Below are 17,601 nucleotides of genomic sequence, written 5' to 3' on the forward strand. Positions count from 1 at the left end.
GCTCTACGCACTCTGAAAGATTTTAAGACCTTGATGAAAAGTCCAGCACCATCACCAGTACCACTACCAGTGACCAAGACAGAAAAAGGAGAAGAAGAAGGGTTTCAAACTCCACCAGAAAAAGTACGCAAGTTAACAACACCACCTACCTCCAGAATTGGATGGATTAAAAAGATGATGGCCACCCCTTCTTCATCACAAGAGAAAAAGAAGGTGAAGACAGAAGTGAAACAAGAACCGATATCCCCTGTTCACACATCCTCCTCTTCAACACCTATTGCCGGTCGCACACGCAAAGCATTGCAATCCAAGAAAATACCCCAAGAGAAAAAGAGTAGCATCCTCCAAGAGTGGGTGTCTTATTACCACACCAACCAACAAATGGAAAAAGTCTTAGCCAGCATTTACTACGATCCCTCGCATCCTGCAAGTTACGCAGGAGTTCAAAAATTGTATCGTGCTGCCAAAATGCGACTGAAAAGTCTCCGTTTACCTCAAGTGCAACGATGGTTACAAGAACAAGCTACCTACACTTTACACAAACCCATTCGACGCAAGTTTTCCAGAAGTCGCACCCGAGTGGAAGGCATCGATCATCAATGGCAAGCCGATTTAGCCGATGTCTCTCATTTGGCCAGCTACAATCGTGGCAACAAATATTTGTTTTGTGTCATCGACGTCTTTTCCAAATTTGCCTGGGTCGTGCCCTTGACTTCCAAATCGAGCAGCGAGTTAGTCGAGCCCTGCAACGAGTGTTGAAACAAAGCGGTCGTCACCCTCTTCGATGGCAAACGGACAAAGGCGCCGAATTTCTGAACCTAGCTTTCCAAAAAGAATTAAAGAAACGTGACATTCATTTTTTTACCACCGAGAATCCCGAAACCAAAGCCAGCATCGTGGAACGTTTTCAACGCACTTTGAAAGAACGCATGTGGAAATATTTTACGCATCACCACACTCTAAAGTACATCGACATCTTACCACACCTGGTGCAAGTGTACAACCAATCTTACCATCGAAGCATTGGACGTGCCCCGCAAGAAGTGACTCCCGAGAACGAAGTGCTGGTGTTTGAGCGCCTGTTTGGTACGTCCCGACGAGGGCTGTCCCCAAGAAAAGTGGAGAGTTGGCCGTAGGAGATTGGGTACGCATTGGCAAAACCTAACGCACTTTCGACAAAGGTTACTTACCTAACTGGACGACCGAATTGTTTCGTGTCACTGGACGAGTGCATGCCCGTCATCCTGCCGTCTATAAATTGGAAGACATGAACGGAGGAGTGCTCAAAGAAACGTTTTATTTGCCCGAGTTACAACGTGTCACCAAAAAAGAAGACGTGTACGACATCGAAAGCATTCTCGAACGCAGAACCCGTAAAGTGGGCAAACGACGTGTCAAAGAAGTCAAAGTACGTTGGAAAGGATATCCATCCAGTTTTGATTCTTGGATCGACGCTTCGCAAGTCATCGACTATAAAAAGAAGTGACCATCATGCCCTTTCACACAGACGCAGCTACGTCGACCACTCCTCCTTCACCCAGTTCTTCTGTGCAAGATTTACAAAAACAACCCTTGTGGGTGTGGTGTGGAGAACGTGTGCCTAAAACGCAAATCGTCTTTTTCTGCCAAATCTTCGTGGTGTATTGTGTCATCGGGGCAGCCATCGCCAATTTGAGTTTGCAACAAGGAGACAAACAATTGTGGACCATTTTATTGAGCAGTTGCATCGGTTACCTGCTTCCCAATCCCTCCCTGAAATTCTTCTCGAACGGGAACCACGGGAACCTAGTGTCCAGTGTCAGTGCCAGTCACCACTCCAATAACAACAACAACAACAACCCCATTTTGGGCGGTGACACGCTTCTGACGTCCAGTAAGCCCTCGGACAGCCACAGAACTCTGGAATTATGAGTCACCAAAACCAATTTTACTTAACCTTACCCAGTGACAGTTCCATGGAGGTTTTTTCCCCAGAACACGTGCTGTTACACGGCCAAATTATCTCAGGCCATCCCATTAGATCACGAAGCCCATTGGGAAGTGGCTTTAGTAGAAATGATTCACCCGACCCAAGTCCTCAATGTCCTTCCCAATCAAAATTTTTTTTACGGTGGAAGTTCATGACGAGCAAATGCAAAGGTACTTGAATGCCCATGTCAAATATGACAATAAAAGCTATGATGACAAAACTCAAAAGTGGTCCTACCACTTGTTGATTCCCCCAGGCTATTATTTTAGTGGTCAACATTTGGTCAGCACCATTACCTCCAGATTTAATGTCGTGTTTCTGAAAGCTTTGGAAAGTGCCCAAAAAAGTGTCACCATGGAGTACCACAAAGCAGCTCGTCGCTTGTTGATGAAATTTGACCGGAGTAAAATCGTGTCCATTTTATTTTGTCCTGAATTGTTTGACATGTTGGACGGAGACATGGACATGAGAATGACCATGCTCAAGAAAAACGAATTACCAGTCATTTACGACAACGAGTCTTTTAGCAAGTTATTTCGTGCCCCGGTAGAACTGAACCAAGGACTGAATTTGATGTTTGTGTACTCCGATGTGGTGGAGTATAACGTGGTGGGACACACCTCCGTACCGTTACTGCGTGTCATTCCTTTCAAAGTAGATTCTGCCACGAACGCTGACGAGGAAGGTGGAAACACTTACCACATTCACCGCGAATTTGTACATCCTCACTATTTGCCTGTCAGCAAGTCTTATTTGGACACGGTCAACATTGCTATAAAAGGAGATCTGGGACAAAATATTCCATTCAACAAAGGAAAAGTCACGGTGAAACTCCATTTTCGAAAACGGTTCTCTCACGACTCGTAAGTCATGTATCCAGTGTACCGAGGGGTTGCTCGACAGCGGGGACACGGTTTAGGAGATATGTTAAGATCGGCTTTGAAACCGATGGTGACACGCGGATTGCACGCCTTGAAAGATGCGGCACTGACACACGGTAAAGAATTTCTCCAAAATGTCATCATCGACAAACAAAACCCCAAAGAAGCTTTCTTGAGAGCAGGCAAAAATGTCTTGTTGCAAACGGGTAAAGACCTTTTGGGCCGACGAGACACACCTATAAATACCCTGCACGCTACCGAGTCAAGCATTCAGCAAGGACAAGGCAGAAAGAGACGACGAAGAAAACACCCTTTCACCAGACTTCACACGACTAAAGCTAGAAAGACAAAGAAAAGAAGAACCGTTCGAGACTTAGACGTTTTCGATTATTGAGACATAGAAAAAAATGATGCACCGAGAATCTTGCGCTTGTTCCAAGTCGGAACTGGATCTGTTTTCCATGCCCCCCACCATGATGACCATGGAAGAATCCCAGTGGGTGGAATTTCATCCCGTCTCCTCTTTGACGGATTCCGCTCCCATCGAGTTTGAAATCAAAGGACAGCCCGAAGATTACATCAATCTGAATAGCAGTTACTTGTACTTGAAAGTCCAAGTGATCAAAGCGGACAGCACTCCTTCAGGACTCAATGACAAAGTAGCTCCCGTCAACAATTTCATGCATTCTTTGTTCAGCTTAGTGGATCTGTACTTGAATAACAAACTAGTCAGCAGCAGCATGGATACTTACCCTTATCGCGCCTACCTGGAAAATCTCTTGACGTACGGAAAAGAGGCCAAGAATACTCATTTGGATGCTTGCGTGGTATAGAAACCTGACACAGCGGGTACAACCACGTTTACCGACCTAGCTATTGCACCAGAAGATGACAATCCTCACAATGCGGGATATATAGCTCGACGACTGAAAATCAAGCAAAGTCGTAGTTTAGAACTGATGGATCGTTTGCATTTGGACATGTGGTTGCAAGAAAAGTATTTGCTGAACGGAGTGGATGTCCGCCTGAGACTGAATCGTAGTAGTGCTGCATTCCATTTGATGGCTGATACCTCTTACAAAACTATCATTCAAGAAGCCCGACTTTACGTGCGTCGTGTGGAAGTGTTACCTAAAGTGGGAAACGACATCAGTCAGACGTTGAGCAGAGCGACCGCCAAGTATCCGATCCGACGCGTAGAAGTGAAAACGTTCACCATTTCTACTGGACTGCGATCTATCATCGAAGATCATCTGTTCCAAGGACAGCTACCCAAACGTTTAATCCTTGGCATCGTAAGCAATGCAGCCTTCAGCGGAGCCTACCATCAAAATCCTTTTGAGTTTAAACATAACAATGTGTCGAAGATTGAAGTCAGTCGTGATTGCAAGACCTTGTGTACCCGACCTTTCGAACCTGACTTTAGTGATAGGAAGAAGAATTACTTGAGGTCGTACTTGTCCCTGTACGAAGCCACCGGACAGTTAGGAACCAACACCAGTCACGGTATTACGTACGACGATTATGCAGGAGTCTATGCTTTGTGGGCTTTCGATTTCACTCCAGACCAAGGCAGCGACGAGGGACATGCAGAATTCGATAATACGATAGGAATTAACAGTTTGAGAGAAGTCGTTCTAGATTATTAGAAGCCATGGAAGACTGTTATCCCTCTTTACCTAGTGGAGAAACTTTGGAGATGAAATGTGAGGAGACCGTGGAAAAAGAAGAAGTTATCATGATGAAGTCAAGATGGCCAGAACAAGAAGCCCATTTAGTCTCCTGTTTTGCCAAACACTTGGTCGAAAAAATGACGAAATTGATCAAGAAAGGGTGCTATGGATGTCAAAACGATCATCCCAGTCAAATTCAACACGATAAATGACTGATGCTGAGTCAAGAAGAAAAATTGGACGAGTATCTGGACGAAGCTTGGAGTCTCATCTCGGACGAAGTCGTGTTACATCAGTGGTATAAAGACTTGCGTGAACATTCTTGTCCACCATTAACCACTCAAGAGATCGATCGTATCGAAGCTCTCCTGAATCAGAGTGAGGAGACGAAACGAAGAAACGGTTATTTGTCAGACATTTTCAAGCAAAAAGTCAGGATCGAATTGACGACTTATTATTGCCTGTGAAGAGGAAAAAAACAAAACATGGATACCTGGGAACTTTATTACCTTTTGAACCACAGTTCGTATACGTCTTCTTGGAATCCTGTCGTCTGTGCTAAAGATGAACTCCCTCATCGCAAACCTCAAGACCATCTAGCTTATGTGATCAACACAGACGACAGTCATCTCCCAGGAACCCACTGGGTAGCCGTTTACTTTCCTCAAGAAGGATGTGTGGAATATTTCGATTCGTACGGATTGCCCCCTTTGGAAGACGATATCATTGACTTTATGAGAAGAAATGCTCAGACTACCCGATTCAATAATGTGAAATTACAAGGCACAGATTCCTTGGTGTGTGGACAATATTGTGTGTATTTTCTGCATCATCGCAGCCTGGGCTATTCCTTAGAACATTTAGTGACTCATTTTGATCCTCGTTCTTCTAGAAATGATGTGAAAGTAGATCGATGGTTTTGTGACCATTATGCTTATATTTTGTCTCAAGCTAGAAAACGTAGTGTTCATCAATGGCCTAATGACTTCCAACAGTGGAAATCACAATTTCATTCACAACGTTGTCAGCCCTGTTTAAAGTAGAGTGTGAATTGAAAAAAATGTTTGTGATTTGAAAAAAAAATGTTTGATGTTATATTGTAGGTATATTGTTAAAAATGTTAGAGTTGTTTGTTAGTGTTAAGTAATTTGGAATGAAAAAATGTTGTGTTTTGAAAAAAAATGCCTTTGTCTTTTGTTTGGCTATAAGAATGTTGATTCATGCTCTTTGACTTCTTACTATCCCTCTCATGACACTCATTGAACGTTGCGGCTCGAAAACCGTAGAGGGATGTTTACCTTCACGTCCGCGCTTTGACTTTAAGAACCGGGGTAGTTTTCAGTCTAACCATCCATTGTCGACTCATCCTCCTACGAAGATGTGCTCCAAACTAGCTAAGCTAAACGAAGCCTACGTGAATTTGCATAGGGTCAGAGACAGTCTGATACCGAAGCCAGAAGAGATAGAGATGTGAGAATGTTAAAAGTCACTGAAGACCTGATAGAAGAGCTCTTCAGAGAAGAAGTGAACAGGGAGAAAGAAGAATGGAAAGAGAAGTACAGACTTCAGAGACAGCAGCAACAGTAACAACAACAGCAGCAGCAGCAGCAGCAGCAACCTGAAGCTGACAGAGGCTTTGTCGATTGTCGTATCGACACCAAAGAGTTCTTCTTCTCTTTCCGAAGAAGCAGACCTATCGTCAGAAAGTCTATCCTCAGAGGACGTCGCATTCTTAGAAACTAAAAGATTGCCATAGCAAACAAAAAAACCAGCCCTTTTCAGGGCTACCCCAATACTCTAGAAAAGAAATAACAATCCATTTGTCAATGTGTGTAGGTAGAGTAGTGTGAATATAAACACTAACTCTTTTTTATAGTGTGAGTGTATGTGTTTGTGTATATGATTGTGTGTTTGTAAGTGCTCACGTACGTTTGTGTGGATAGTAGATTAAGATCATGTTTTTTTTTTTGCTGTTTGAGGTGTGGAGAGAGTAGATTTGCGGTTTGATTGCTTTGCGTATGTGGATAGTATATTGAAGTGATTAATGAAAATTTTTAAACTAGTAATGGGTAGTATAAAAAAGTGAGTGAGTGTTTCTTTTAGGTCCGCACGTTGTTTGGTCATGATCTAGGTAAGATCAATTTTGTTTAAGGGGGATGTTTTCCATCACGTCCGCGCTTTCAGTATAAATTGAAACTCGCTGGGCAGTCTAGCTACCCTGTTCATTCGTTAACAAGACAATGAATACCAGATTAAGCAAACTTCTTGAACTCCAGATACATCTGGAATATGTCAGGCGCCTGTTAAATGAACTGGCCGCGGAGGCCATAGTAGAAGAGGAAAGAATAAAGAAGGAAGAGGAGGAGAGAAGACAGATTGAAGAGGAGGAAAAGAAAATAGGAGAGAGGATGGCTTACAAGATACCAGAGACAGAGGATTGGGGTGCTGAAGCCAATCATCCTCCCTCTGCGCTTTCAAGAAAAAAAGTAAAAGGAGACTGGGGAAGAAGATGTGTGTGTGGTGTCAGGCCTGGAAGGTGCTATCATTAACCAGGTGTCACTGGAGTTCAAAAACAAACAGCCCTTTTCAGGGCTACCCAATACTCTAGAAAAGAAATAACAATCGATTTGCCAATGTGTGTATGTAGAGTAGTGTGAATATAAACACTGACTCTTTTTCATAGTGTGAGTGTATAAGTTAATGTATATGATTGTGTGTTAATAAGCGCTAGCATAGGTTAGTGTGAATAGTAGATTAGGGTTTCATTTTAATGCTTTGCGTGTGTGGATAGTAGATTAGGGGTTTGAATAGGATTTGATTTTGATGCTTGGTTTGTGTGAATGGTAGATTTTGGTTAGTTTATTGCTGCTTCACGTATGTGGATAGTAGATCATATGAAATGAGAAAAGTAGGGGATGTGTTCCTTCACGTCCGCGCGTTGTTTGGTCATGATCTAGGTAATATCAATTTTATGTCTTAGGGGGATGTTTTCCATCACGTCCGCGCTTTCACTATAAGAACCCACAGTATTCGTCGTTCAAACCATTCTACAAAGAATAAAAAAGAAGATAGCTTCGAACCAGCTTGATAAAATGAAAACATTGCAAGACGTCATGGACAATTTGGGTATGATGGAGCAAATGTTAGTGAGGTTAAACGAGGATCACTATTCTTATAGCCCACATCGAGTGAAGATGGAGATTAACAACTTAAGAAAAGTAAAGGAAATGATAAGTGCTGTGATGAAAGAAATAAAGGAGGAGAAGGAGGATGAAGAGGAAAGGATAAGGATGAGAGTATGGAACGAGAAAATTGAAAAGGAAGAAGAAAATGAGAAGAGGAAGAAAGAAGAGGAGAAGAAGAAAGAAGAGAAAAAAAGGAAGAAAAGAAAGGTAAGAAGAGAAAGAGTGTAGGACAGAAAATAAGAAGTTGGTGGAGAAATAGAAGAAATTAGAAGAAGAAGAAACCCAAAGGCCCTTTTCAGGGCCACCCACATTTCTCGAAAAGAGATTGACTTTCCATTGCCTACCCCATTTGTTTTTTATTTTTTATTTTTTTTTTTAAAAATAGAGTGACCCAAGACTTTTTTACCATTGTTCAATTGCCCTTGAGGCTAAACAGTCCCACCCTGTTTATTCCCATATTCCCATGTTCAATTCCCCTTGAGGCTAAACAGTCCCACGATTTTTCGTCCATGTTAAATTTCCCTTGAGGCTAAACAGTCCCAGGGTGGTTAATGTTAAATTTCCATTGAGGCTAAACAGTCCCAGGGGGGTCTGTAATGCTAATTCCCATTGAGGCTGAATCGTCCCACATAACTACTCCCCCATTCCCACCCCCAGCCCCGAGACAATCAGGTTAGAACTTATGGATCAAGGAATGAAATGGCTAAGTTTTGTGCAATTTTTATATCTTTGGAGCCTTTTCGTTTTCAAGATCTTTAAGTGGCACAAACAAACGGGAGGGTGTGTGAATATTATAACAAATAGCCTGCCTTGCTGGTCCAGAACTTTAGTCAGGTACTATGAGTACATGATTCGTCGATTCCCGACAGCACCAGTTATGTTTTGTATTCCTTCCATACTGCATATAGAATTATCCTGGAGTAAATGTGACGTACAAAATGTACAGTTCCACTTAGTGCTGTGTATGAACGCTGTTGCAAGTGACGTATAAGCTGTATACAATACAAGGGTTGCACAAAGCACTATATCTCATCTGCGTAAGGGGCCACGGGTGGCAGAGTACTCTGAAGCGCTCGCCTTTACCGATTACTGTCATCTCACGCTTTGGAGCACATATCCCACATGAAAGTACAAATTTATTAATACCGACCAACTGACAGATATAACGCGAATTGTTTGTTTTTCTCTCTTCAAAATGACCCTTGTAAATTTGGTACATGTACAAGGTTTATCCGATAGAAGTACTTCTTAACTAAGTCCCATCAAACTGATCCATAACTTGAGACAGTAATCATTGAAGGAAAGAAAATATCTCCTGTTTCTATGAATGAGCTACCATCAGTTTCTGATGCTTGTAAATTCAGAGGTCGCGAAATATCCATTGATATATAATTGTTAGAAATTCAGATGCCATGGCCGTTAGGGTTTAATATTAGTATTTTTTGGAAGTAACCAGTAGTATCACAATAGCCATTTTGGATTTTTATTACTGAAGGTCCTTTCCTATCTACCCTCTTTGGCAAAGTTATAATCATTTGGGGTAAAAGGCTTTGCCCTTGATCAGTAACTATACAAACCACTATCATCATACTGCTTTGTGGCTACCACTTTGTTACGAAACCATACAAGTGACGATTATGATTCCGAAAACTTTGTGTAGCCCCATAAGTGAAGTGCTCATGAAGCACCTCATAACAGGGACTGGGAAACATTTGCTCGATTAAATCAGGATCGTTAATGCCCCGTTTCTGCATATGTGTTCGGTGATTTGCCATTTCCACCAACACGGTGTCGAATTCATGTTAATCGTTTTATCTTCAATACATAGTGAGTAGACTCCTTTGTGCGCCACGAGAAGTTCCGAATAGACACTATTCGCAAATGTAGTGGTAACGAGATTATTTTACCAGCACCTCCATCGATACAGTTGCTATTGATATACCCCCAACAACAAATTTGATAGGTGTATATGTGATAGTTGTTGTAGGCAGAATTTCAGCAACATCAAGACCTACAGTGGTCGCGGTGGTTACTCCGCAAATATAATCTCAACCACACACACACGTTTGTATTTCAGGATTAGTCGCAGTTCACTTTGTGATTTCGTCTCGCAGCTGTTGTTCAGCTTCGACTATGTTTTCGTGTCAATAACTTTGAATGCCTATTACAGTTCCTCAACATCATCATCGCGTTCAGTATCCATCATTTCGTAAAGAAATGTTACTCTAACAAAACGCGTCTTGTTGAATTACCATCCAGATTGTTCTCTTCTTATCCTGGTTATCGTGGAGACTAATTACGCTACAGGCAGGCCTTGTTCACCTGCAACACGCACTCACACTTCCAACCAAGCAATTTTCTTGATTCTTACAACCATCATACAATCATAAAAATATATTCGGGGGAACATTTAATTCTCTGGTAAATATATGTCCCCGTGGTTTGGCACCAAGTTGATTAGAAACAACGCAATTACACCTTCAACTTTGTTCCTCTAATGACAGTTTTCGTAAAGAAATGTACTCTAACAAAACGCGTCTTGTTGAATTACCATCAAGATTATTCTCTTCTTATCTGGTTTTTTTTTTTTTTGGTTTAACATAATCGCGGGGGGAAAGCAACCGTAGAGGATTCCGCTGTGAATTTTACTTCATCGTTGTAGAAACAGTCTTTTGCTGATTGTACGTCTGACGGTGTCGTGTCATTTAATCTGGCATTTTCATGTGATAATGCTAAGACCCTAAGTTGGTCTCGAGTTGGTAATGATGCATCAAGGTGGTTCCAACGATCAGTTTATATCTTGTCGTTGCTTAGATTATACTTGAGCTTATTAGCGGGCTTGGTAGCACCAGTCTGAAGCAGATATTCATGGGCCAGTGGAACAAAACTGTTATCAGTATTAGCATTCTCAACCGGTCAAACACTCCGTCTGCAAATTCCTCAACATCATCATCGCATTCAGTATCCATCACTTATATGTAATGGTAAATCTAATCAAAACCACAAACGGCAAAAACGTTTAAGTACCATCCGGACAGATGTTGAATCCTTCAAACTGAATCTCATCTCCGGCGACAAACGACCCTCCTAGTGTAAATGTGAAAGATCTTGCATCATTACCATCGATGACAGAGGTCAGCAGAGCATCAAGTCGCTTGTATTTCGTTTATTGTTATTGAACCACACACGCGTTTAGTTCCTGCTAAGGTAAACAAGATTGATTTGGACTTGCGTACCTTTAAGATGCGACTCGTAGGTGCATCAAAACTTCCCCCGACAAAGTCGAAAACAAGTCCACCATTTACTACGCATTGTTTTTCTCTGCTTCGAAAGTTAATATTCTTTCAGCTGTGTTTTATGAAAGTTTTATGGACGTAGCTTTTGATAGATGTAAACGATATAAAGAGACTTAGATTCGTCCGATTTGATTAATTTCGGCCAGGCTATTTTGCGCCTGCGTATCGTACATTCAAGACACATTGACTATCCACATTAGACGCTTTAAGTTTCCAGTTTGATCTTGGACTATTAGGAGCTCGCCCGGGTCAACGTCAACAACAACATGGCTGGTACACTAAGTCAAATATCTGCTTTGGTAACAAGCCTGGTAAGATCAATACCAAGGTCGCGTTGAGTTCTTGTACTAAGCGTCCGTAAATGTTAATAACAGTAATTTCGTATACTATTAAGCGTACTTTCTTAGTGACAAGGTAAAATCAAAAAGAACTTGCGGGGCTGGCGAACGCTCGAATGCACGAAACGCCTCAACTAAAAGATGTCCACATACTAGATTTTCCATTCGAGTTGGCAACGGTATCTCCGAATAATACAACAGAAGACGACTTTGAAGTCTATATAATTAGTCAACAAGTTCAAGTGCAAGTCTGTACATGTGAAAATACAAAAGATGTCGAGGTGTTACAACGTATGATACTGATATCAAATGAGTGCCAGGCCTTGTTGTCAAATCCAGATGAATGATGCCGATTTCCTTTGTCCATGGAATCATCGCCTTAGAGCCTTTGACTCTGTGTTTATCCCGTACACATCGGAAACGCTTGACTAACTTCGCTATGGTAGTAAATTGAATTTAGGTAATGGCGTGGTCTTTTGCAAGTCGTACCATGTAGTCAAAGACTTCTGCCTGAGAGTATTCTGCAAGTCGTTCCGGTAATTGAAGACTTTTCCTTTCTTCGAAACTTTTCAGCCTCCATTTGCCTCTTTATTAAGGCATTTCGGATGCAGTTTCATCTGCTTCTAATGCATTTTTTTTTTTTTTGCAAACACGGAAGCCCCAATCGCTTATAATACTTGAATAGCTGCGAGGAATAAAAACATTGCACTAGTCTTTGAATTTGTACCACTTCTAACTTAAATAATTTTAATGTCACCTATATATTCTTTTGCTTGGCTGCATTAAGTTGATCAGTTTACGTTTGGGGAATCCACACGGGGACGATTCCAGTTAACTTTGTCGGAGAAACCTAAGTGTGACCGTGCTGTCATTTCGTATTGCGCTCCTTTTTTTTCGCAAACTGCTCTTGCCCAAGGCCAGCATTAATTTCGTGATAGGACAGTATTATTTGAAAACGTAACAGGTTCAGTTACCACGTTACAATGACCCTTATTTGGCCACCTGTACCCTACCAGATGAAAAACCTATCGGAGTGAATCGCAGCAAGGTATATGTAACTATCAGTGGCGGTGGGAATAGGCCCACATACATGTGAACGAAAGTTCATGTCGACCAGGCATTGCTTAAACAACTTTAGGTGTTCCAACACAAATTAATAAATCGGGAAGAACGTACTGTAGTCGTGGTGGGAAATGTGCAGACCCGTGTCAGTGTTTGATGCCGGTCCATGAACATCCATAACTTGTTAAATGCACATGCGACTTAATTGTTGTCGAAGTAAAGCAGAATTTCTTAGGTGAGCTCCTGTTGACCGTTTAACCGCAGTCACTCCTGACTTGTCAAATTTCATCGCACCATTGCTTTGACCGTTAGTCCGATCTTCAGTTTGAAACCCCACTAACACGTGCTTTCATGTGCTAAAGTCTTGTTTGGTACTTATTTGTTATGCAAACTGTCCCTGAAGAGTACTTCTTTACTTTGAGTCTGTTGTAACCACGAGAAATGACATCGTTGAGGCGGTATCAGACTGCATAAAATTAATAATAACAAAGAGGATTTTGTATAGCGCCTAATCTTTAGAAGCTCTAAGCGCTTTACAATATTAGACAACACCTATAAGATAAAAAAACATATGATGATATGATTACAAAAACAAACACCATGAACTTAGAAACATAAAAAACATGCTGAGAATATTTAATGTAGGAAACATTATTAGGTCTTTAAGTTTGTTCTTGCAGTCGAAATAAGTGAGTTTTGTGAGCACTCTTGAATGGGATCATTGTGTCTTTGTGTCTAAGTTCAGTGGGCAATTCATTCACCTGATGAGAGAGAGGTATTAATAACATCAATTAGTGAAGGCAATATCAGTAACTTTAAGTTTTCTTGCACACTATCATACTGTGACCTTTCACGCGTTTAGGGACACGGAATGTCCTCCACAGTTAGAAAATGGAAACAGGTAGAAGTGTAATTGTGTTTTTTTTCTCTCCAAATATTTCAGCACAAGAGTCCGGATTACTCCTGCCCTTATGTGATACTGAACACGGACTCGGATCTACAAGGACATGGCATTACCTTTACACTAGGAAAAGGCAATGAGATAGGTAGGGTCATTCTGCAAACAGGAGGCACTTGACCCATAGAAAATCGAAAACATGGAAGTCATCCTAGCCATTAAGTTTGAACCATTTTTCAAAGACCATCATTTCAATAATATTTATCTGCAACGGCTTCGCTCTAAATTAGTTTTTCGATCAAATAGAACGAATTAGTCAACGTAAACATCTTTTCTATTATGATCAAAAGATAATGCTCAATGAGTAAAATCGTTCTGAATTTTTAAGAAGTATTTTTTAAAACCAAAAATACAAATTTTCATGTCAATATTGAGTATGTTCTGTTTCAAGAACAAAAATATATTTATTAAATTATAAGGCAAATGTTTTGTTTCATTTTAAGAAATTAAAGTCTGGTTCCTTACTTCGATAAAAAATGATTTATTTTCTTTTTTAATTATATTCTGAACTTTTTCAACAATAAACTACATTTATCAGCTATTTCTAGTATTTGTATGAAGGTGGATGATTTCTATTAGTTATGTTGCTCTTGGTCAAATCACCGGTGTAGAGCAGAACAACACCCAGTATATCGCAATCTATATGTTAACGTTTCTGTTTTTCGATCAAAATCCCGTAATTTCTGAAACAATACTTTAAATGTGATACAGGTGACAGAAGGGCATTACAAACAAATCCAGTGCAAGAATTAACGTTGGAAAAGAACTCGTATAGGTGAACAAAATACCTAAAAGATGGTACTTGTACTAAAACATTAAAGGAAATAAGCCTCGAAAAAAAAACACCCTGTTAAAACTGTCACAGAGCCTGTACCACAGTTTTATAGGACTCGCCATATTATACAGATTTTTTATATACTCACACTTTTGCGCATATTTTGTGGTAGTTCATGTCTGTCCGTCCTTCTATCCGCCAGTTTTTCTCATAACCTAAACTTATTCTATACCCACAGACGGAGAGTGATCATATTTTGTATGATGTTTTATTATATAAATGAAATGTGTTCATAACAACAAAGAAGGTTTCGTATCCCATACGCAACCATTAGAGGAGGAGGGGATAGTGGTATGTAATTCATCTACACCGATTGAGGGAGGGTGATCATATCTGGCATGTTTTAGGACGTTGAAAAGATGTTAACGAAGGTTTCAAATTAAGAGTGCATTCATGGAGGTGGCTATACAGCAGAACCAAAGCTAAAACATTTGGATATTTATTATGACTTCGAACTCTAGTTTATAATTTGGCACAAAAAAAAGTATATGTTGATATTACCGGAGCTTAGGAACTTTATTTATTTGATTCCTATATACATGTGAGTTTTATCCTACTTAAGTACACTTTTTGACACCATAGATGAGATTATGTTTATGAATTCACGAATGCGGTTTTAGTAATAGAAAGGAGAAAAATGTCAACCTATTAACAGTCATCTTACTTACAAAAAATTCCTTGTTGCAAATTACAACTGTGCATGCCATATCTGAGTGGTAAATACTTACAGAAAATACACAGTATTTCTCAATCCTAATGACACACCGTCTTTTTTTCCGACACTATTTCTTAGTGCGAAATGCGAGAGCAAAAACTGACCGTATGCTTCGATGTGGAATAAGGATATTGTATCCTTGTAGATGCGAATTTGTTGTTAGAAAATCCGTGAATCATTCCTTCTATAGGACCAAACTTTCGGATGGGATTTATCCATTTCACAAACGTGCATTTGTTGGAACCTATTATTCTCACCCATGTTTTTTGTTTTCTTACCTGAGACAAATATCAAGATCATCAATTAATTGTTATAATTGAATTAGCACAATAACTGAAGGTGAATGTGAAAAGAAATTATTCAAAATTAATTAGATCAGTTCTATATTTCTCAGTATCATGAAGTCGAGAACTTTTTTTATACTTAATATATAAAATTGTAATACAACACATATACCAGCAGATGGTGAAGCTGAATTTTAATTGGGGCTGATGTTGATAATATGTACACGTGCATGTGTACGTGAAACATTTGTCAGATACTCATTTGTACGCTGTGTATTACCTCTTTCAGGACTCGCACTTTCTTTTTTTAAAAATAAGTCCGTGTATTTCCATGGACTAGCGCTTTTTAAAATAATTCCATGTATTTCCATAGTAGGACTCGCTCATTTTAAATAATTCCATGTATTTCCGTTTTGAACTAGCGATTTTTTAAATAATTCCGTGTGTTTCCATTTTAGGACCAGCGCTTTTTTAAAATAAGGCAAAGTTAGATGATTTGCCACTTTTATTTCAGTGTGCTTTGCAATCAGACTTATGGAGAAGATGGTTGTAGGAAAGAAACTGAGTGACATTTTCGGAAACTTTGGGAGTTACTGGAGAGAACTAACGAGCGAAGATCAAGCGAGATGGGTAACGTGAGGAATAAATTACTTCCATAAAGGATGCAGTGTATTAATCAATATCAGACATGCGTGCTACACAAATCTGCGCCACGTTATTTGTTTTAATGAATCAATTTAAGGAGAAAAGAAATAGGCATACAATATTTTATTAATTAATTTTGTTTTCTTTATTGACACATTCTTACTACAAGTATGAATCTCATAATGAACAGTTTAATTCTCGTTTATATTTATACCATTAAGATTTGTTCAGCTTGTGCTTCATATAGTAAAGACTGGAAAAAGTAGGAGAAAACAAATAGATAAATAACATGTCAGCATTTATGGCGCTCCATCCCTTTTTTTTACATTTGTTTTTCAGGTGGGCCCAGAGAAAGGTGTTGTCCATTTGGCCGTTGCCGCTATAATAAATGCATTGTGGGATCTGTGGGCGAAAATGGAGGGAAAGGTATATGTCCCAATGTTCAAATAATAAAAGTCGTTTCAAAATGGATATTGTGATTATATTTTGAAACCAACACGAACTTTCAAATAACCAATTTAACCAACAGAAGAATTATTGATTAACTGCACATGAACGTTTGGTGCGGCTGTAACAGATATATAAAACCTCCTAAAATAAATGAATATGCATATAAGTAATAAATAAATCCACAAGACAAACTTTTCATGACTTGAAGATAGCAGTTTTCTTGAATATACACCATTTTCTAATGTATATTTACCACTTAAATGTGCACTATATTTCTCACGTGTACCTTCCTTGTCGTGGATTGTCTATATTAGATCATTCTCATGCTTTCTCTTCTCTGGTTTTCGCAGACATCACAATTTCTATATGTTATCAGTTTAGAGACCAGACTTAGCAAGCACTCATTCAATAGTCATATTTATATAGGGGGGTTTTTTTGTGGATTTTTTGCTCCATTATTTTCATTCTGGAGACCAATTATATCAAGCACTCATTTGATAATTATATTTATATAGTTTTTTTTACTCCAGGATTTTCATTCTTCTAACAACCGACGCATTTTCCTTTCAGCCCTTGTGGAAACTTCTTGTGGATATGGTGAGAACAAAATGTGAACAGTTCCGTTTACAGATAAACAGAAAGATATTTTAAAAATTGTTTTTGTATTTCCTTTTACCAATGTGCCGGTTCAGAATGGCTTAATTTATTTTCAAAATAGTTTAACTTTTATTTTTGTAATTTTATCGTTGATATGTAATTCATTTGCTATGCTGACAATTAAAACCTATCACGATGCTGACAATTAAAGCCTATCATGATGTTGGCAATTAAAACCTATCACGATGCTGACAATTAAAGCCTATCATGATGTTGGCAATTAAAACCTATCATAATGTTGCAATAAAAACCTATCTTGATGCTGACAATTAAAACCTATCATGCTGTTGACAATTAAAACCTAGAACAATGTTGGCAATTAAAACTTATCATAATGTTGGTAATTAAAACCTATCATGATGCTGACAATTAAAGCCTATCATGATGTTGGAAATTAAAACCTATCATGATGCTGACAATTAGAACCTATCATGATGTTGGCAATTATAACCTATCACGATGCTGGCAATTAAAACCTATCACGATGTTGACAATTAAAACCTATCATGATGTTGGCAATTAAAACCTATCATGATTCTGACAATTAAAACCTATCATGATGATGGCAATTAAAACCTATCATGATGTTGGCAATTAAAACCCATCATAATGTTGACAATAAAAACCTATCTTGATGCTGACAATTAAAACCT

The 17,601-nt window shown here is 39.4% G+C and overlaps 1 protein-coding gene across 3 annotated transcripts in view; it reads left to right on the forward strand.

Annotated features, from left to right (window-relative positions):
• Positions 1-17,601, forward strand: part of LOC149807084 (mitochondrial enolase superfamily member 1-like) — a 53,823-nt gene that overhangs the window by 15,141 nt on the left and 21,081 nt on the right. For all 3 annotated transcript variants that reach the window (XM_089961713.1, XM_089961703.1, XM_089961695.1), the window contains exons 2-5: positions 13,348-13,450; positions 15,711-15,826; positions 16,181-16,267; positions 16,862-16,888. In XM_089961713.1, coding sequence (XP_089817839.1) covers positions 15,731-15,826; positions 16,181-16,267; positions 16,862-16,888 — 210 coding nt within the window. In that variant the 5' untranslated portion in view covers positions 13,348-13,450; positions 15,711-15,730. The remainder of the gene's footprint in view (positions 1-13,347; positions 13,451-15,710; positions 15,827-16,180; positions 16,268-16,861; positions 16,889-17,601) is intronic.

The sequence above is a fragment of the Sinohyriopsis cumingii genome, chromosome 1, assembly GCF_028554795.1.
Source record: "Sinohyriopsis cumingii isolate HCF-2022 chromosome 1, ASM2855479v2, whole genome shotgun sequence".
Classification (NCBI taxonomy): Eukaryota; Metazoa; Mollusca; class Bivalvia; order Unionida; family Unionidae; genus Sinohyriopsis; species Sinohyriopsis cumingii.